General features: G+C 49.4%; 1 protein-coding gene across 3 annotated transcripts in view; it reads left to right on the top strand.

Moving 5' to 3' along the window:
- The window catches only part of DHX34 (DExH-box helicase 34), a 39,061-nt gene extending 20,765 nt beyond the window's left edge, over positions 1-18,296 (top strand). For all 3 annotated transcript variants that reach the window (XM_029619961.1, XM_029619960.1, XM_029619962.1), the window contains exons 12-17: positions 1,596-1,713; positions 3,279-3,385; positions 9,762-10,034; positions 15,686-15,862; positions 16,001-16,139; positions 17,792-18,296. In XM_029619961.1, coding sequence (XP_029475821.1) covers positions 1,596-1,713; positions 3,279-3,385; positions 9,762-10,034; positions 15,686-15,862; positions 16,001-16,139; positions 17,792-17,931 — 954 coding nt within the window. In that variant the 3' untranslated portion in view covers positions 17,932-18,296. The remainder of the gene's footprint in view (positions 1-1,595; positions 1,714-3,278; positions 3,386-9,761; positions 10,035-15,685; positions 15,863-16,000; positions 16,140-17,791) is intronic.
- The last annotated feature ends 228 nt before the right edge of the window (positions 18,297-18,524 follow it).

Below are 18,524 nucleotides of genomic sequence, written 5' to 3'. Positions count from 1 at the left end.
GAAGAATCATCTCGCGGCTATTCATTCTCTGATGCCATCGAACGGACGCAGGTTTATTTATTTAAAAAAAATGTATATTCTGCCTCGTGCAGCTTTGTCATTCTGAGCAGATACCAGTGAAAGATAAACATGTTAAAAGTATATTATACATCATTAAACCAACACTTATGAGGAACCCGATATTTTTCAATGGATTTAAACTTTTTTTTTTATAGCATATGAGAATTAGTATCAGAAAATAATGTGCTCTTAACCAATACAGTCGTCTGGCTCTTACCCACAAAGGGCTGCAACCAGTTTCGTGTATGTAGCACTTGAGATCTCTTCATTTACTATTTCCCAGTGTTTTTTTTAAATTGCTTCAATCATTCATTACATAATCACCACACTTTAAAAACCCTTGTACAAAGTGCACATATCTCTCAAAAACACTTTATGGTCAACTTATCCTTCAACTTAGCCAACACCGTGGTGTTCCAATGTATTATCCAAAAACAATTGCTTCTTTTCTTTTTTGGATAATATTTGCAGATGACACAAAATTGTTTTGAGCCGTTCAAACGGCAGTGGATTTTGAGGAACTGCAAGGAATTTGTGAGATTAGGAGACTGGGCATCTGAGTTGCAGATGCAATTTAATGTGGACATGTGAAAAGAGAAAAATATTCCCAACTACAAGTACATGATGCTGGAGTCACCACCCAGGAAAAAGACCTTATGGACAATATCTTGAAATCTTGACTCAGTGTGCGACAGCAGTCAAAAAGGCAAATAGAATGTTAGGAATTATTGGAAAAGGAATAGAGACCAAAACTGAGAATATCATAATGCCGTTGTATAGATCTATGGTGTGACTCTCTGTGTGGTTTTAAAGTCAGAGTAGGGTAATTAGGTTTTATGTTTTACGATGTTGTTTTATGATGATTGTTTAGCATTTATCTGCTTTTATGAATGGTCTGTTGTAACTCGTCCAGCATTTTAAATGGAGTTAGCACTAAATTTTTAAATTAAATTCTCACACACGCATTATTATAGCCCTTTGTTGCCCAGGCTGCATTGTGTGCCAGGCCAGAGTTTTTTCTTATCTTTACAATTAGCAGTATAAATCCTTTGCTCTGTGGCTTGATGAGCTGGTTCAGTAGCTGGTTATCTCTTGCAGGAATTGGGAAGAGGTGTATCGTCTCTGCGGGGCGTATGTGAGAGCTCTGTCTCTCTTGCTTGAGAATATCCTGGCCTTGAGTTAGTCATGTAGCTTGCTAGAATGCTGGAGGGAGTACCTTTTTTCCAGGTAGTTGTTAGATCTCCACATTCATGCCAAGTGTCCTTGAAGCTGCTGGGCATAATTTATTTTCCTGTGTGAAAACTAGAAATGGGAGCGGGGTAAGGAAGTGCTGGCAGCCCCAACTTGTAGCAGGGCTGAGTAGGAAAAGAGAAGAAAATCTCTCTAGAATTAAAAGTGAAAACAAAATAGTGCAAAGGCATTCAGGAAACTCCTTCTGATTGAGGGAAGATCTCCTATCAACATTTTTATTTTTATTTTTTTTTAATATATGGGAGTGTTTTAAAAACATGAAACGTTTCTGGATTTTATTGCAGATTTTCCATACTAAAAACAAGGCTGGGATAGTCCTTCACCCCACCAGCATGTTCTCCAGCACCCCTGAGCTGCTGCAGGTGGAAGGATCCCAGGACGATCGCAGCAGGGCCGAGAAAGGTACAGAGGGGGGGGGGGGGGGGGGGGGGGGGGAGTGGAGACGCAGTGGGAAAATCCACCGAACGCCATCTAAACATGGCTGTGGCCTTATAGTTGTGTTACATGCGTGAGAGAGTGGGGAAATTAGTAACAATATTTTTGCTGTATTGACTTTTAGTGATTGATTATTTTGTCTTGAGGTACTTTGTTGGTCCATATCGCATATGTAAATATTGTTCTCCATCGAGATTTGTAGATTGGCTGAATTAAATTTGTAGGTATAAATAAATAATATGATGTAACAATGCTAAAAATAACTAATAGACCAGAACAGCACTAAAACTAATATTTTATTATATTGCAAAACTAAATCACAGGTACTGCCAATGACTTCTACTAATACAGAGGTTAAATGTACTGGGATCTTTCAGACAGATGTGCAAATACTATCCCTGCAAAGTACATAAGAACATGATGCTGATAACTGGCCAAGCCACTTTCCGTGGCGCTGACATATCAGAGACAAGGCTGGGTTTTTTTTTTTTTGTGCAGGGTGTCTCGGTATGCCCTTGGTTTTGGCCATAATTATACCTTTTTTGCAGCGGCCCTGCAGAACGAGTTTAGGCTGTAGGCTCAAAATGTCCCTGTTACTTTTGCTGCAAACGGTTCTGGGATCAGGAGAACGTCTTTTGTGTGTTTTGTACGTAGCATTCTGTATTTTTCTCCTCGTTATGCCAAATCGTGCTTCTTTTGTCCAAAGTCAGCATTTTTCAGTCCTTGACAGTTTGCCAGCTCGGCGTCCATCTCGTAGATAGCAGCGCTACCAGTTGCAGTTGTCTCTTCAGCCTGTTTGCATAGCTGGAGTTTGCCCAGGCATTAGTATTTGCCGTACATAATGTTACATAACCAGCCTGGCTGCCACAGTTGGAAATATGAATCAATCATCTGTTTGTGTGGGTTTTAAGTCCTGAACTCTTAAGACAGGATGTTGTGGAGAGGAGAGGTGCTGTATTATAATGATGAATGTACTCATTTTTATTCCAAGGACTTCACAAAGGGTTCTACAATTCAGTATATTTCCAAACTGTGAACAGATTGATTTGAAAATAGATGAGAAATTGTCTGACTCCTCTACCTTTAGCCCTCCCCCAAGAGTATTCATGACAGAGCATTGATTCACTACAAGCCACCCTCACAAGTGATATGAGTTGGCACTCTTGTCGGCAGAGAGGCCGAGGAGTTGACAGACTAAATAATTCTCCTTTAAGGGGATCTTCCAATACAGGGTTGAGGCATAGGGGCTGGCCATGTTCTGGGGTGGGGCAGTGTGTGTGTATGAAACATTTGCAAAGCTTGCTCTGTTGCTGTACGTACTGTACCAGGTTAGTGGTTAGGGGATGGGAGTATGTGTGTGTGTGAGGGAAGCTTGCTCTGCTGCTGTACGTGCTGTACCAGGTCAATGGTTAGGGGGTGAGAGTATGTGTGCGTGAGGGAAGCTTGCTCTGCTGCTGCCTGTGCTGTGCCACTACCCACTTAGAACTGGGTGAACTCTAAATTCTTATTATTTCTGGACTGTATTCTTTCAGGTTCTAAGAAAGGTGTGAGCAGTCACCATCAGCTGCTGGCATTTGTTTCTTTGCTAGAAACCAACAAGCCATACCTGGTGAACTGTGTCCGGATCCCGGCCTTACAGGTAGGCCTCCCCGCCTGTCTGAAACCAGGTAGCACTTCGTTCATTTGGACTCCAATTGATGACATCACTGTTGGCCACAACACAGGAACCCGGTACAGACAGTACATCAGTGAGGTCTAGGCTGGTCAGGTGTCCTGTTTTATAAGAAACTGCGTGTGTCCCAGTTAAGTCAGAACAGGGCAATTCATTTTGTTTTTCAACCTGGCCATACATCCATTAGATACATTTCTTCATCTCACATTAGTTTTGGACTTCTTTGTCTTTCTTTCTTTCCTGTAGGTTCTTCATCATGTTTCCCTTCCCCCAACTTTCTAAATTCTTCTCCATCTCCCCCTTCTTCCTCAGATTACTCTGTATCACCCCATCTCCCCAGGTTCTTCTCCATTCCTCCCCCACCCCCCACTTCTTCAGGTTCTTCTCACTTTCTTGGGGTGCAGGTCTATGGACCAGTAGGGCGGCAGCACTGTGAGCATGTGCTCCCTGTCCTCTTGACTGTTCTTCCCCCATGGTGCATGTTTCCCTTCTAAGAGTGCCTCCTGCAGTCCCTCAGAATGTTCTCATTCCATCAAGGATGCTTTTGTGATATCTCGCTGCGGGGGCGAGAGGAAGGCAGCAAGCGATTCGACCTGGGCACGATAGTCCTGGTGCTGATGGTGGAGCAAAGCCGCAGTCGATACTCAATTTATTTTGTCATCCCAAAGAAAGCGGGGTCCTTTCGTCCCATTCTTGATCTGCAGAAGGTGAATGTATCACTGCGGGTTCCCCGTTTCTGGATGGAAGTTGCGGACGGTTATAGCGGCGGTTCCTCAAGGAGAAACTCTAGCCTCTCTAGACTTGATGGAAGCCTATCTCCACATTCCCATCAGAGTGGAGCATTAGCGATTCCTGCATTTTGTAGTCCTGGGGCAGCATTTCCAGTTTTGGGCCCTCCCGTTTGGTCTGGCAATGGCACTACACATGTTCACAAAAGTGATGGTAGTAGTGGTGGCGGGTCTCTGCAGGGAGGCAATCCTGGTTCATCCTTACCTGGACGACTGGTTGATTCGAGGAAAATCGGAAGAAGAATGTGTGCAGTCGGTTGTGAGGGTGCTGGATCTGTTGCAATCCTTGGGCTGGATGGTCAATTGGGAAAAGAGTCACCTGTGCCCCACCTAAACTCTGGAGTACGTGGGGGCAAGATTCCGATACCCACATCGGGAAAGTTTTTCTCACCTCCGAGAAGATTCAGAAGTTGCAAGCTCAGGTGGGATGGTTACTGAGGATGCCAGTCCCCAGGGCTTGGGATTATCTTCAGGTGCTGGGGTCGATGGCGTATACCTTGGATTTGGTGCCTTGAGCATTTGTTCACATGCGTCTGCTGCAGGGGGTGCTGTTCTCACAGTGAAATCTGTTGACAGAGGAGTTTCATTGATGGTTGCCGCTACTGGGGGCAACCATCCAGTTCCAGTCTCTTGTGGTGGCTGTTTCGGCCAAATTTGGAAAAGGGGATGGATCTGGAGATCCCAAGCTGGGTGGTGGTGACCTTGGATGCCAGCCTCAAGTGTTGGAGAGCAATCTTCTGGAGGTGATCAGCACAAGGTTTGTGGTCATCAGCGGAAGTGGCACGGTCAATCAACCGGTTGGAGATGAGGGCGGTGCACAGAGCATTGGTAGAGTTCCTCTCGCTGATCAGCATCAGATGGTCAGAGTGTTTTCAGATAATGCTACTACAGTCACATATATCAATTGGCGGGGGTGGGGGGGAAGGGACGAAAAGTCGCACAATGGCCCAGGAGGCTCAGGAACTTTTTGTCTGGGTGGAGCTACATTTGAAGGGCATAGCTGCTTGTCATGTGTCGGGAGTGGACAATGTGCAGGTGGACTATCTCAGCCGACAACGCTTGGACCCAGGAGAATGGGAGCTGTCAGTAGAAGCCTTCGATCTTATCAGAAACCATTGGGGCAGGCCAAGTCTGGATTTTATAGCATCCAGGGGCAATGTCAAAGTGACAAGGTTCTTCAGTTGCAAGCAGGAGGTCGGAGACGAGGGCATAGACGCTCTGGTTCTTCTGTGGCCCGCAGGGATTCTTCTGTATGTGTTCCCTCCGTGGCCTCTAATAGGCTGGGTGTTATGGAGCATTGAGAGACAACCGGGTCAAGTGGTGCTGATTACACCAGAGTGACTGCGTCATCCGTGGTTCGCAGATCTGGTTCAGCTCACAGTGGACAGGCCCCTGAGGTTGGCTCATCTACAGGGGCTTTTAAGACAAGGTCCTATTTTCTCAAATCAGGTGGATCACTTTTGTCTCGCAGCTTGACTTTTGAGAGAAGACGTTTGCGATTGAAAGGTTACTCAGAACCAGTGATTTCCACTTTGCTTCAGGCTAGGAAGCCGGCCACATTTATGGCGTATGTCTGGGTGTGGAGAGAATTCAACAGCTGGTGTGTGGAGGAAGGCCTTGACCCAATACGGGTGGATATTTATAAGGTTATACACAGTCCCTTACTGAGTGTATAATTTGCAATGCTACTTATTATGTTCTTCTGCTGTTTTCCATCAGGTACTGTTCCTTTTCTCCTCTTCCTGTTTTTCCCTCTCTTCTCTCGCCCCTTCTCTCTTCCAATCTGCTCCCTCTCCCCCCACCCTGGTTTTTTGTAATTTCCTCCTTCAGTTATATTGTAAACTGGCATGAGGTACCCACGAATGTCGATATATAAAAGGTAATAAATAAATATTCCACAGGTGTTGGCCTTTCCGCAACACGGCCTTTCCAAGAGCTTGGTTTACAGTTCTCTGGGGGTTCAGGTGGTAGCCTTGGGTTGTCTCAGAGGCAAGCTCTGAGGGAGATCGTTGGCCCCACATCTGGATGTGGTGAGGTTCCTGAAGGAGGTCAAGCATCTGTGGCTGCCGGTGCGTAGGTTGGAGTCTGACCTTAGTCTTGTAGGTGCTTTGTCGACCTCCGTTTGAGCCATTGAGGAAAGCCTCTTTGAAGGACCTTATTCTGAAAGTAGTTTTTCTGGTGGCGATTTGTTCAGCTTGAAGAATTTTGGGGCTGCAGGCATTATCCTGTAGGGTGCCTTTTCTGAGAATCTTGGATGAGGAAGTGTCGTTGCATACTGTTTCCTCATTCCTTCCTAAGGTGGTTTCTTCCTTCCATCTGAGTCAGACGGTAGAGCTTCCTGCTTTCCTGAATTGATCGGCCGAATCGTCGGAGTCCAGAGAGCTCCATCTCTTGGATGTTCGTTGGGTGCTGTTGCATTATTTAAAAGTCACCAACAGTTTTTGGTGATCGGATCATTTGTTTGTGTTATTTGGAGGTGCAAAAAAAGGGTTGCAAAGTATCCAAGAGCACAATAGCGCATTGGCCGAAGGAAGTGTCCTTTGGCGAAAGTGTATTGTGTGGATCTTTCACGGACCCACCCAGTGTAGGGTTGCTTTGGTATGTCCCACTTATCTGGACTGATCTGGGGTGCAAACAGGAAAGGAAAATTGGTTCTTACCTACTAATTTTTATTCCTGAAGTACCACAGATCAAACCAGAGACCTATCCCTGTGTATTTTTTATGCAAGACTGTTGCGACAAGTCCGTTTTATGTCACACTTTCTGGGAAGAACTGTCAGGTTGTACATATTCAGAGCCTTCAGAAGATGGCCTGGTTGTTTTGTTCTCCCTTGGACTGTTAGTGGTTATGCTATGTTCAGGGGTTTTCTTTCGTTCAGGTTAAGTGTTTTCCCCTAATTTTCACAATAGCTGGGGTGCTTGATCTCTAATCTGGCTTGGGTACAGGTCAATACTGAGGGACTGCAAGTGGCACTCTAGGTTGTGTAGCAGTGCCTCAAAGTCTTTGATTCTCTGCCTCCATCTGCTGGTAGGAATGCAAAATACACTTGTCTTGACCAATCTGTGGTATTTAGGGACTAAAATTAGCAGGTAAGAACCAATTTTCCTATATCCTGTATTCTGGGGATGTGTTAGTGGACACTCTTGTGATGTCATCAGTTTGTGCCATCATTTTCGGAAAAGGAAAGGCTGCTTTTAAACGTTAAACCCTGGTTCTTCCTGAACTTAACTTTAACCTCGTTTTATGGTATGTGTCACGTCTAGGCTGAAAGCTCCATCGAACAGGTACCATCTCTTTTGTGTATCTGGACAGCGCTGTGTACGTTTAGTAGTTACTGTTGAAATGAGGAGTAGTATTAGGAAGCCTCTGCTCTATTGACCCTTTCAGTCTTTTATTAGTCCCCTCATGTACTTGTGTTGCGAGTGTGTACTGTATCGACGTAATAGTGATAGCTCTTCAGCCAGCCGGACCACTCCAAATGCATGGGTTATGTCCACCAAGCAGCAGATGGAGGCAGAGATTAGCAGGCTTGCTGACGTCGCCTTACATAGGCTCCATTGTTACCTTCGGCTTGCCAGCAGAGCAGGTCCCGTGCTTTGAGATGAGGCCTAGTTAGGCTGTTTGAAAAGGATTGGATTGGAAGGGTAGCGCCTGTGGTGAAAGCCTCGTGCTTCCTCCCCCAGCTAAGCATGGCCTTAGACCGGGGAGGCTTCCAAGGATTTGGTTTGGACTCCCCACTTCATCCTGTGTTGTCCTGTTTCCTCCTATTTCCCATCCCGCCACCCCTACTTTCTTCTCTGACTGGACCTCCTCAAAAATCTAAAAAGGAGTTATTTAAGAGGGATGTGACTACGAAAGCTTTACTGGCATGCCAATTTCAATAAATTATAGGCGAGTGCGGCCTATGTCGTTAGAAGGCTACCACTCCCATTCAGGATACAAGCGTTTTTTTGGGTCAAGCTTTGGTTGTTTTCACCACTGAAGAGTTACAAAGTGGAGACGTAATTCTTCCTTGCATCCTTTTGTGATCCTTTATCCTCTTGACGTTCAAACCAGGGAGGAAGTATCTTTTTGGTTCAGAGGTCATGAGAACAGGTTTGGCGGCGTCCCGCCTACTTGAAGTGTAGCGTCCCATGCATTTGGCCTGGACTGGCTGGCTGAAGACGAAGGAGAAATTAGTTTTTACCTGATGATTTCCTTTCCTAGAGTTCCTGCCAGTCCGGTTCAGGACCTTCCATTATTTGCCAAACGCATGGTATTTTATAGGTATTTCTTTTATTTCTTTAATTTACTTATTTAGACATTTTATATACTGTCGTGCCATGTAAAGATCACAACGGTTTAAAAAAGTAACATTCATAGCTGTGGATCAACAAATAAAGATGGGTAACAGAGGTAGTATTAGCATCTATTAAATGAAATGTTTCAATACTTATTAACTAAAGATCTAGGACAAGAGGTTAGAAGTATAGAACATATAATAATATTGCAAATTTTGCATATCGGGCAGTACATCGTGTTGAGGCTCTTACATTCATTTGTTAGATTTATTCCTCGTGCTTCAGTTAATATCACTTATCTTTCTCTACATTTTTGAATGGCCATGTCTTTAGCTCGCACTTCAATCTCTATCTGGTACCAAACGTAACCTCTCTTCAGAAAGTGTTTGTAAATAATTTGAATCGCACCTTCGGGTGGATAAGGTAAGGGGATATTAATCTGTTTGATTTGATTTGTTTTATTGCTGTGTCCGTTTGAAACTCTCCGGTTTGGGGGAGAGGGACGTTTTTTGTTTTTATTATGTTGTTCTTAGCTTGTTGCAGGATAGCGGCAGGCTGAGGGCAGCATGGGAGCCTAGGGAAGGTGACATCAGCCAGCCATCTAATTTCTGCCTTCATCTGCTGGGTGGTGGGCGTAGCCTATGCATTGGGACTGGTCTGGCTGGACTAAAGGAAAGGCAATTGTCAGGTGAGAACGAATTTCTCTTTCTTCATTAAACTGCGAACCTGTCCCCTCCCCAGGGTAGATCTTACAGTGTAACCCTGTGACAAGCCCTCTTTAAACCAAATGACTCCTAATGTTGTTGCTAAATAATTTGACTCCCACTGCATAGCAGGTCCAGCTGTGCTGGCTTTTACTTTCTGCTTAATTAGGCTCATCTCAGGTTTCCCCCTGCTTGGGTACAGCTAAGGCAGAGATGGGCAAAGATTTTGGGCCATACTGGGTGGTACATTGTGCAGAGGGGGAGGGTCCCCCTGGGGATCCGAGGAGGAGGGTGTGTGGGAGGGGTCCTTCAAGGTACCACGGCAACACCCCCCATCTGCTGCTGATACCCCACAGCGGCTGTCACACCTGCACCCAATGCTGTGGAGGGCCAGGATTCAAACTGCTGTCTTGGGCTGTAATTTTCCCACCTCTGAGCTAAGAACATCTTTCTCGTACAGGTGTGGTAAAGAGGTCTTTTTTTGTTCAGTTGATGGCTGCTATAATAGTTGAAGCTGCTGCATAGTTATCGGTGCAAAATGTCCCCTCCTGCTTTCTGCATCCTGCCCAGGCGCTGCTGATGCTCTCACGATCCCTGGATACAAACGCAGACTGTAGCCGCCTGGTGGTAGATGGCTGGCTAGAAATCCAGATTGGCGAGAGTGAGACTGCGCTGAGGCTGCTCTCTGCAGCGGTTCAGCTCCGAGCAGCCTGGGAGGAAACCCTGAGCTCCCAACTAGCAAACCGGTCCAGCGCGGAGGAGGATACACACACTCGGAAGCAGCGAGTCAGGAAGAAAATCTCAGCCTTGGCGTGGGAGCTGCTTGACTACATGAAACCCGAGGTACAGTAGCCAGGGGTACAGCCTCCCCTTGCTGAATTCTGTCCGAGCAGGATGACTCTCTTAATTATATACCTTGTGGGAGGGAATGTGAATCCTGCATTCTGATTGGCTGGTGCCCACAGCATTCTCTTCATTTTGGTACATCTTTGGCTCATGGGTTGTTGATATGTTTTCAAAAGCAAAGTAGATAACTGGAGAATAGGCACAAGGATACAGAGTCTTTGTCACCTCTAGCACTGGAGGGCTTGGGATGGGCACATGGATACAGAACCGGTTACCTCTAGGACTGGATGCTCTGGGGATGAGCACAGAGCCCGACACCTTCAGGACTGGAAGGCTAAGGGAATGGGCAGAGGCATTCAGAGCCTGTCTCCCCTGCTAGTGAGAGCGGCGGGCTGCGATCCAGGGAAGTCAGGGTCCAAATCCTGTTGACAAGTCTTGTGACCTTGGGAAGGTCACGTCCCCCTCCATTATCTCAGGTACAAACTTGGAGGGAGATTTACTGTATTGCAATATTTTACCAATGGGGCAATGGCCGTCTGGCACCATTTTAGAAAATGGCGTTCATCGGTCCGGGGCTAGGGAACATTTTGGGCCACCACTGGACCACCAGGGATTCCTCTTTGTGTATAGGGAGGTCTGGGGATAGGGTGGTGGTGGTGGTGGGGGGGGGTCCAGAGGACCCTCCCCCAGACCATCGGGGTCTTTTTTCAATACAAGAGATGGGGGCCAGAGGTTGTTTTGGATATGGGGGGGTGACGGGGACACTTTGGTTGTGAGAAATTTGGAATTTAGGAAGGGGGATGGAACATCGCCATACGACTGAAATGTTTGTTGTTATTTTTTCTTTAATTTTCATTTCTGGGCTGGCGGGGGTAGGTGGGCAAGCCTCCCCAGATGAAAGTTTGAACCGTGGGAGGGGTTAGTCTCGGACTACAGGCCCTTTACATTTTGCATAGAAGCTTTGGGACCTGCACTAGTGCCCTGATGCCCCCTGATAAAATATCTATATCTTTTCAGTTGTTGTTAAAATAATGTGGCTTCTTTTTTTTTTTTTGGCAAGCTGTGTTATTTTATTAGCATAACAGCACTGTGCATTATCTGCTTTGCATGCATTTAGAAATGTTATGCATGCAAATACATATACAGCAGCTAATTTTCAATAGGGGTGGATTTTTGACTGAAGTATCATGCGATATTGCCATGTTATGGGTCTTATTGCAAGATAACCGCTGTTTTATACATGTTATAGCCTTATTGTAGCTTAATAAATCTACCCCTTGGATTGTAAGCCCTCTGGGGATAGGAAAATACCTACAGTACCTGAATGTAATCCACTTTGAAGTGTCATGAAAGGCAGAATACATAAATTAAAAAAAATTTAGGATTAGAGGGCTCAAGGGCTGGGTGCAGGGAAACAGAGCCTGTCACCTCTAGGACTGGAGGGCTCAGGGGATGGGTACAGGGATACAGAGCCTGTCACCTCTAGGACTGGAGGGCTCAGGGGATGGGTACAGGGATACAGAGCCTGTCCCCTCTAGGGCTGGAAGATTCAGGGGATGGGTGGAGGGATACAGATCCTGTCACCTCTAGGACTGGAGGGCTCAGGGGATGGGTGCAGGGATACAGAGCCTGTCACCCCTAGGACTGGAGGGATCAGGGGATGGGTGCAGGGATACAGATCCTGTCACCTCTAGGACTGGAGGGATCAGGGGATGGGTGCAGGGATACAGAGCCTGTCACCTCTAGGACTGGAGGGATCAGGGGATGGGTGCAGGGATACAGAGCCTGTCACCTCTAGGACTGGAGGGCTCAGGGGATGGGTGCAGGGATACAGAGCCTGTCACCTCTAGGACTGGAGGGCTCAGGAGTTGGGCTCAGGGATACAGAGCCTGTCACCTCTAAGACTGGAGGGCTCAGGGGATGAGTGCAGGGATACAGATCCTGTCACCTCTAGGACTGGAGGGATCAGGGGATGGGTGCAGGGATACAGAGCCTGTCACCTCTAGGACTGGAGGGATCAGGGGATGGGTGCAGGGATACAGATCCTGTCACCTCTAGGACTGGAGGGCTCAGGGGATGGGGCAGGGATACAGAGCCTGTCACCTCTAAGACTGGAGGGCTCAGGGGATGGGTGCAGGGATACAGATCCTGTCACCTCTAGGACTGGAGGGATCAGGGGATGGGTGCAGGGATACAGAGCCTGTCACCTCTAGGACTGGAGGGATCAGGGGATGGGTGCAGGGATACAGAGCCTGTCACCTCTAGGACTGGAGGGATCAGGGGATGGGTGCAGGGATACAGAGCCTGTCACCTCTAGGACTGAAGGGATCAGGGGATGGGCGCAGGGATACAGAGCCTGTCACCTCTAGGACTGGAGGGCTCAGGGGATGGGCGCAGGGATACAGAGCCTGTCACCTCTAGGACTGGAGGGCTCAGGGGATGGGTGCAGGGATACAGATCCTGTCACCTCTAGGACTGGAGGGATCAGGGGATGGGTGCAGGGATACAGAGCCTGTCACCTCTAGGACTGAAGGGATCAGGGGATGGGTGTAGGGATACAGAGCCTGTCACCTCTAGGACTGGAGGGATCAGGGGATGGGCGCAGGGATACAGAGCCTGTCACCTCTAGGACTGGAGGGCTCAGGGGATGGGTGTAGGACTGGAGGGCTCAGGGGATGGGCGCAGGGATACAGAGCCTGTCACCTCTAGGACTGGAGGGCTCAGGGGATGGGAGCAGGGATACAGAGCCTGTCACCTCTAGGACTGGAGGGCTCAGGGGATGGGTGCAGGGATACAGAGCCTGTCACCTCTAGGACTGGAGGGCTCAGGGGATGGGTGCAGGGATACAGATCCTGTCACCTCTAGGACTGGAGGGCTCAGGGGATGGGTGCAGGGATACAGATCCTGTCACCTCCAGGACTGGAGGGCTCAGGGGATGGGTGCAGGGATACAGATCCTGTCACCTCTAGGACTGGAGGGCTCAGGGGATGGGTGCAGGGATACAGATCCTGTCACCTCTAGGACTGGAGGGCTCAGGGGATGGGTGCAGGGATACAGATCCTGTCACCTCCAGGACTGGAGGGCTCAGGGGATGGGTGCAGGGATACAGAGCCTGTCACCTCTAGGACTGGAGGGCTCAGGGGATGGGTGCAGGGATACAGAGCCTGTCACCTCTAGGACTGGAGGGCTCAGGGGATGGGTGCAGGGATACAGATCCTGTCACCTCTTGGACTGGAGGGCTCAGGGGATGGGTGCAGGGATACAGATCCTGTCACCTCTAGGACTGGAGGGATCAGGGGATGGGTGCAGGGATACAGATCCTGTCACCTCCAGGACTGGAGGGCTCAGGGGATGGGTGCAGGGATACAGATCCTGTCACCTCTAAGACTGGAGGGCTCAGGGGATGAGTGCAGGGATACAGAGCCTGTCACCTCTAGGACTGGAGGGCTCAGGGGATGGGTGCAGGGATACAGATCCTGTCACCTCCAGGACTGGAGGGCTCAGGGGATGGGTGCAGGGATACAGATCCTGTCACCTCTAAGACTGGAGGGCTCAGGGGATGGGTGCAGGGATACAGATCCTGTCACCTCTAGGACTGGAGGGATCAGGGGATGGGTGCAGGGATACAGAGCCTGTCACCTCTAGGACTGGAGGGCTCAGGGGATGGGTGCAGGGATACAGAGCCTGTCACCTCTAAGACTGGAGGGCTCAGGGGATGAGTGCAGGGATACAGAGCCTGTCACCTCTAGGACTGGAGGGCTCAGGGGATGGGTGCAGGGATACAGATCCTGTCACCTCTAAGACTGGAGGGCTCAGGGGATGGGTGCAGGGATACAGATCCTGTCACCTCTAGGACTGGAGGGATCAGGGGATGGGTGCAGGGATACAGAGCCTGTCACCTCTAGGACTGGAGGGCTCAGGGGATGGGTGCAGGGATACAGAGCCTGTCACCTCTAGGACTGGAGGGCTCAGGGGATGGGTGCAGGGATACAGAGCCTGTCACCTCCAGGACTGGAAGGATCAGGGATTGGGTGCAGGGATACACAGAGCCTGTGTCACTTGAAGGATCAGGGGTTGGGTGCAGGGATACAGAGCCTGTGTCACTTCTCGGACGGGATGGGCTCAGGTTTTAGTTTTAAAGTAAACTTATCATTAGCCAGTGTTGCCCTATGGCTCTAATTTGACCCTTTTAAATTAATTGTCATCACATCCCCATTGATCTCCTGAGCAGGCTGGGATTGGTCCACAAGGTGGAAGACTGGATTAGAAAGCGGTTGAGGGTGATGGTGAATGGAGAAGGAGATTGATTAGTGGAGTTCCTCAGGGGATCTGCACTGTGGCTGCTTCTGTTCAATACCTTTTGAGAGTGATATTGTGCGGAGGTTAGAAAGAAAAGCTTTACTTTTTGCAGATGACACTAAGCTCTGTAACAGAGTGGTCGCTCCTGAGGGAGTAGACTGAATGAGACATGATCTAAAAAACAAAACTTCAGGAGAGCCTGAGAGCATTGGCAGCTAAGGTTTCAGTGCAATAACGTGCAGAGCCTTGCGTTTAAGTTGCAGAAATGTAAGGGAGCAGTACCCAACTGAGGGGTGAGAGAAGCTGATGTACGCCGGCCAGGAGAGAGACTGCGGTGGCATTTGTCTTGATGATCTTAATGGGTTTTAAAAGGTTTGGACTTCTTTGCCAGGTAGACTTAGGGATCACCATTGCTTCCTTCAGGGGACGAGCGAGAAGGAATGGACTTCACCCCATTAGGATCTGCCAGGTGCTTCCTATTGACCCGGACTGGCCACTGTCGGAAACAGGACGCGGGAGTGGGTGGACCTCTCGTCCGACCCAATACGGCACTTGTGTTCCATTGTGACAAAGCAGTGGCTGCAGAACCGGAGGGATGCTAGGGTGCAAAGGGAAACGTACAGGTCGTTGGTGAGACCTCACCTGGAATATTGTGTCCAGTTTTAAGGTCATACCTCTGAAAGGAGGAGGAGGAGGCCCCCAAAATGGGAGAAAGTCTATACCAAAAGCCAGATGAGATGAGACTTAAGGACACAGAGGTGAGAGAGAAATCAGGCACAAGAAGCAACCCTTTGTCAGAGGAAAGTGTGTCCCTCCGGGGGATAGACTCCGGAGCCGCCTCAGAAAACACGGTAGGATGGGTGGAAGGAATTGCAGTGAAGGTGGTGCAGGCAAAGACAGTAACAGAGTTCAAGAAATCCTGGGAGAAGCCCAGGGGATCTCTGGTGCTGAAGAAGTGAAGGGGCAGCCAGAGATGAGCTGGGTCTATGGCAGTGGATGCAGATCGTCGTGGGTGTCCCGAAAACCAGACCGGTTTGCAGCACTCGAGGACCAGAGTTGGCCACCCCCTGGTCTATGGCACTGCACCAGGAATTAAAGTGGGCAGACTTAGCTGAACGTTTTGGTTTATGTCTCCTGTTTCTATTTATTTTCCATTTGTGAATACCCGTTGCCCATCCTTCCCCGTTCCAAACTTTGCTGTGTTGAGTGACCTCTGCACATCATGGCCTCCTGTCTGGTAATGCAGTGATGGGACTTCGGCTTCCAGCCTGGCCTGTTTTGCACTGCATTCATTCAGTAAGCAGATGAAGGATGCTGTTAAATCTCCTGTACCTTGTCTCCCGAAAAAGGCAGAGTACAGCATTCGTAGGCTGGCCGGGGCAGAGACCGAGAACCTTTACATTGGACCACAGACCGTCCCAGATGTCTCCTATCTCCCTGGAGCGTTTGCCGGTGCCGACATGAAACCTGACCCAGTCAAGGGCGGCTACGCGGTCACTAACTTCTTGACCTACAACTGCCTAACCGTAAGTAAAAGGGGAATAAATAAAACATGAAAGGATGCTGCTGCTGAACAGTTTGTAACTCTTGTCTTCTCCTTCACCAGTCTTGATCCCTTCCCAAAGAAGGATAACTTTGGTTCTTTTCTCGTTCATTCCCCGCAGAGCGACATGGATTTCTACAGCGAGTGCTTGCGCACCTTCTGGACGTGCCCTCGCTGTGGCCTGTACATGCCTTTTACGCCCATTGAGCGTATGAACCACGAGGCTGCTTGTAAGGCAGAGGAGGTGCTGGCGGCAGAGGGTAAGGGCAAAGGGTCGAGGGAGGTCACTGGGAATATGAAGTAAAGTTCCAGGCAAAATCGGGGTCAACACAAAGTGTAAGGGAGTGGGGCGGGGGCAGACGGATATTTTTGCAAGCTCAGAAGACTCCCTCAATAACCTTAAAATCTTCCTACTAAAAGGGAGCTTCAAACTACCTAAGAATGGAAGATTTGATCAAACGTAAAAGGATTTAACTTACCCGTTACCAGTCCTAGCCCTTCTATTGCTGTAAATGCTGCTGTTTATCTACCTTTATCTAACTGTAATAAAGAGGAAAGTTACCCCATGCCTGCATCACCGGTATGCAAATTTAGCTCCACCCCCTCTCCTCTCTGTTCTCTCCAGCTCCACCCCCCCTCTGTACTCTCCAGCTCCACCCCCTCTCTGTACTCCCCGGCTCCACCCCCTCCCCTCTCTGTACTCCCCGGCTCCACCCCCTCCCCTCTCTCTGTCCTCTTCGGCTCCACCCCCTCCCCTCTCTCTGTACTCCCCAGCTCCACCCCCTCCCCTCTCTCTGTACTCTCCAGCTCCACCCCCTCCCCTCTCTGTACTCTCCAGCTCCACCCCCCCCCCCCCCCCGCCGGTCTCTGTATGGAACTTGAGTGCACCCTGGAAGAGAAACGGTGGCAGTGGATGGCGCAATCTACTCTACCCCCCTCCCCCCCACACTTAGCTGCTATCAGAGGAGGAGGATGGTGGCCTTGCAGTGTCTCGGGAATGCCCTCCCTTCTCCCCTGCCAGGCCTGGAATGGCGCACTCTGAATCGCGTGCTTCAGAGCCCAATGCTTGGGCCCCGGCAGGGGAGGAGGGAAGATGTGCCGGAGACACTGCAAGGCCGTCGCCCTCCTCCTGTTTGGCCAATAGGAACTGGTGAGAGGGGGCGGAGGGAAGGGAAGGGGAACAGGGAGACAGTGAACTGGGGATCGCAGGGTGCTTGGAAGAGAATGAACCGATTGGGGATCAGAAAGGTGAAAGTGAGTGAACCAGGGGAAGTGGGAGAGTGAACTGAGGTAAGTGAGGTGTTCTTGGAGTGGGGAAATTGAGTGAACCAGGGTGAGTGAGGGGTTTGTGGGAGCCAAGGTGGCTGAGGGATTCATGGGAGGGAGGGAATCAAGGTTGGTGGAGGGAAGGGAGAGTGATCGGAGGGGGTGGGGGAAGTGAGTGAACCAGAGGAAATGGGGGGGGGGGTGAACTGAGGTAAGTGAGGTGTTCTTGGGGTGGGGAAATTGAGTGAACCAGGGTGAGTGAGGGGTTTGTGGGGGAGCCAAGGTGGCTGAGGGATTCGTGGGAGGGAGGGAACCAAGGTTGGTGGAGGAAGGGAGAGTCAGAGGGGGTGGGGGAAGTGAGTGAACCAGGGAACGTGGGGGAGTGAATATGAAGTGGGGATGGGAGTAAAACAGAATGAGTGAGGGCTTTGGGAGGGGGGCTGAAAGCTGGGTGAGCGAGGAGGTCATTGAGGGAGGGAGGGGGAATCGAGTGAGGAGATGAAACGAATGGGAGTGTGATTCTACTACCGCACTTCCTGCGCATCACTACCCGTTTCTGAACATCCACAAAAACCTCCTGCCTTGTTATTCCTAAAATAAATAAACATAACATGTTATTGTCTGTGTTTGGTTTATTTTCTGACAGTTCCTTCAGAGGAGGCGGCCAGAAGTGCCTCCACGTCGGCGCTGCAAAGGCCTTACCACTGTGCCGCTTGTGAGAGAGACTTCATGTTTACCTCAACGGAGATTTTGAGGCACCGGAGGCAACACCAGCAAAAGCTTTGACATTCAGTGGCAGGCGCTGTCGCCCCGGAAGCAAGGATTTGTCGACAAGACTTAGGGACGACAAGACTTAGGGACCAGATTTCGGAGGGGCTTCTTGGCCAAAGAGTGTCGCTATGATGGCCGAGTGAAGTTGTGCAGGGTGGAGGAGAAGATCGTGGCTACTTGTGAATGAAAACTTGGCACTGGCATCCAGTAGGAACCAGTGCCGATGGAGCTGGAAGCCCGAAGCAGCAGGAGGAAACTGCCAGGCCAAAAGACAAAACACCAAAGCATTTTTTTTCTAATCCAGCCTGGTAGATATCACTTGTTAGAAACCACCCCCACAGTGGAATCTTTTCATGGATCTACGGAACTGTGCTGTTTTGGGACCAGGGTGAACTCTTCCCGGCAGGGTGATCACCACAGAGGTCAATATTTAGCCGCGGGAGTCTGGCTAAGCTGACTTGGTTTTACCGCGGTGCTGGCCCCTCATAAATTACCCTTCCTTAGCATAGACCGTACTGGTGTGGCTGGAAGAAGTCGGAGCAACGTGGTCAAGGGTGGGGACCGAAAGCCTGCACCATGGTGACCGGCGTTTGGAGGACTGGGAGACC

This window comes from Rhinatrema bivittatum, chromosome 11 (assembly GCF_901001135.1).
Source record: "Rhinatrema bivittatum chromosome 11, aRhiBiv1.1, whole genome shotgun sequence".
NCBI lineage: Eukaryota > Metazoa > Chordata > Amphibia > Gymnophiona > Rhinatrematidae > Rhinatrema > Rhinatrema bivittatum.
This window is presented reverse-complemented; position numbering and strand designations above follow the sequence as displayed.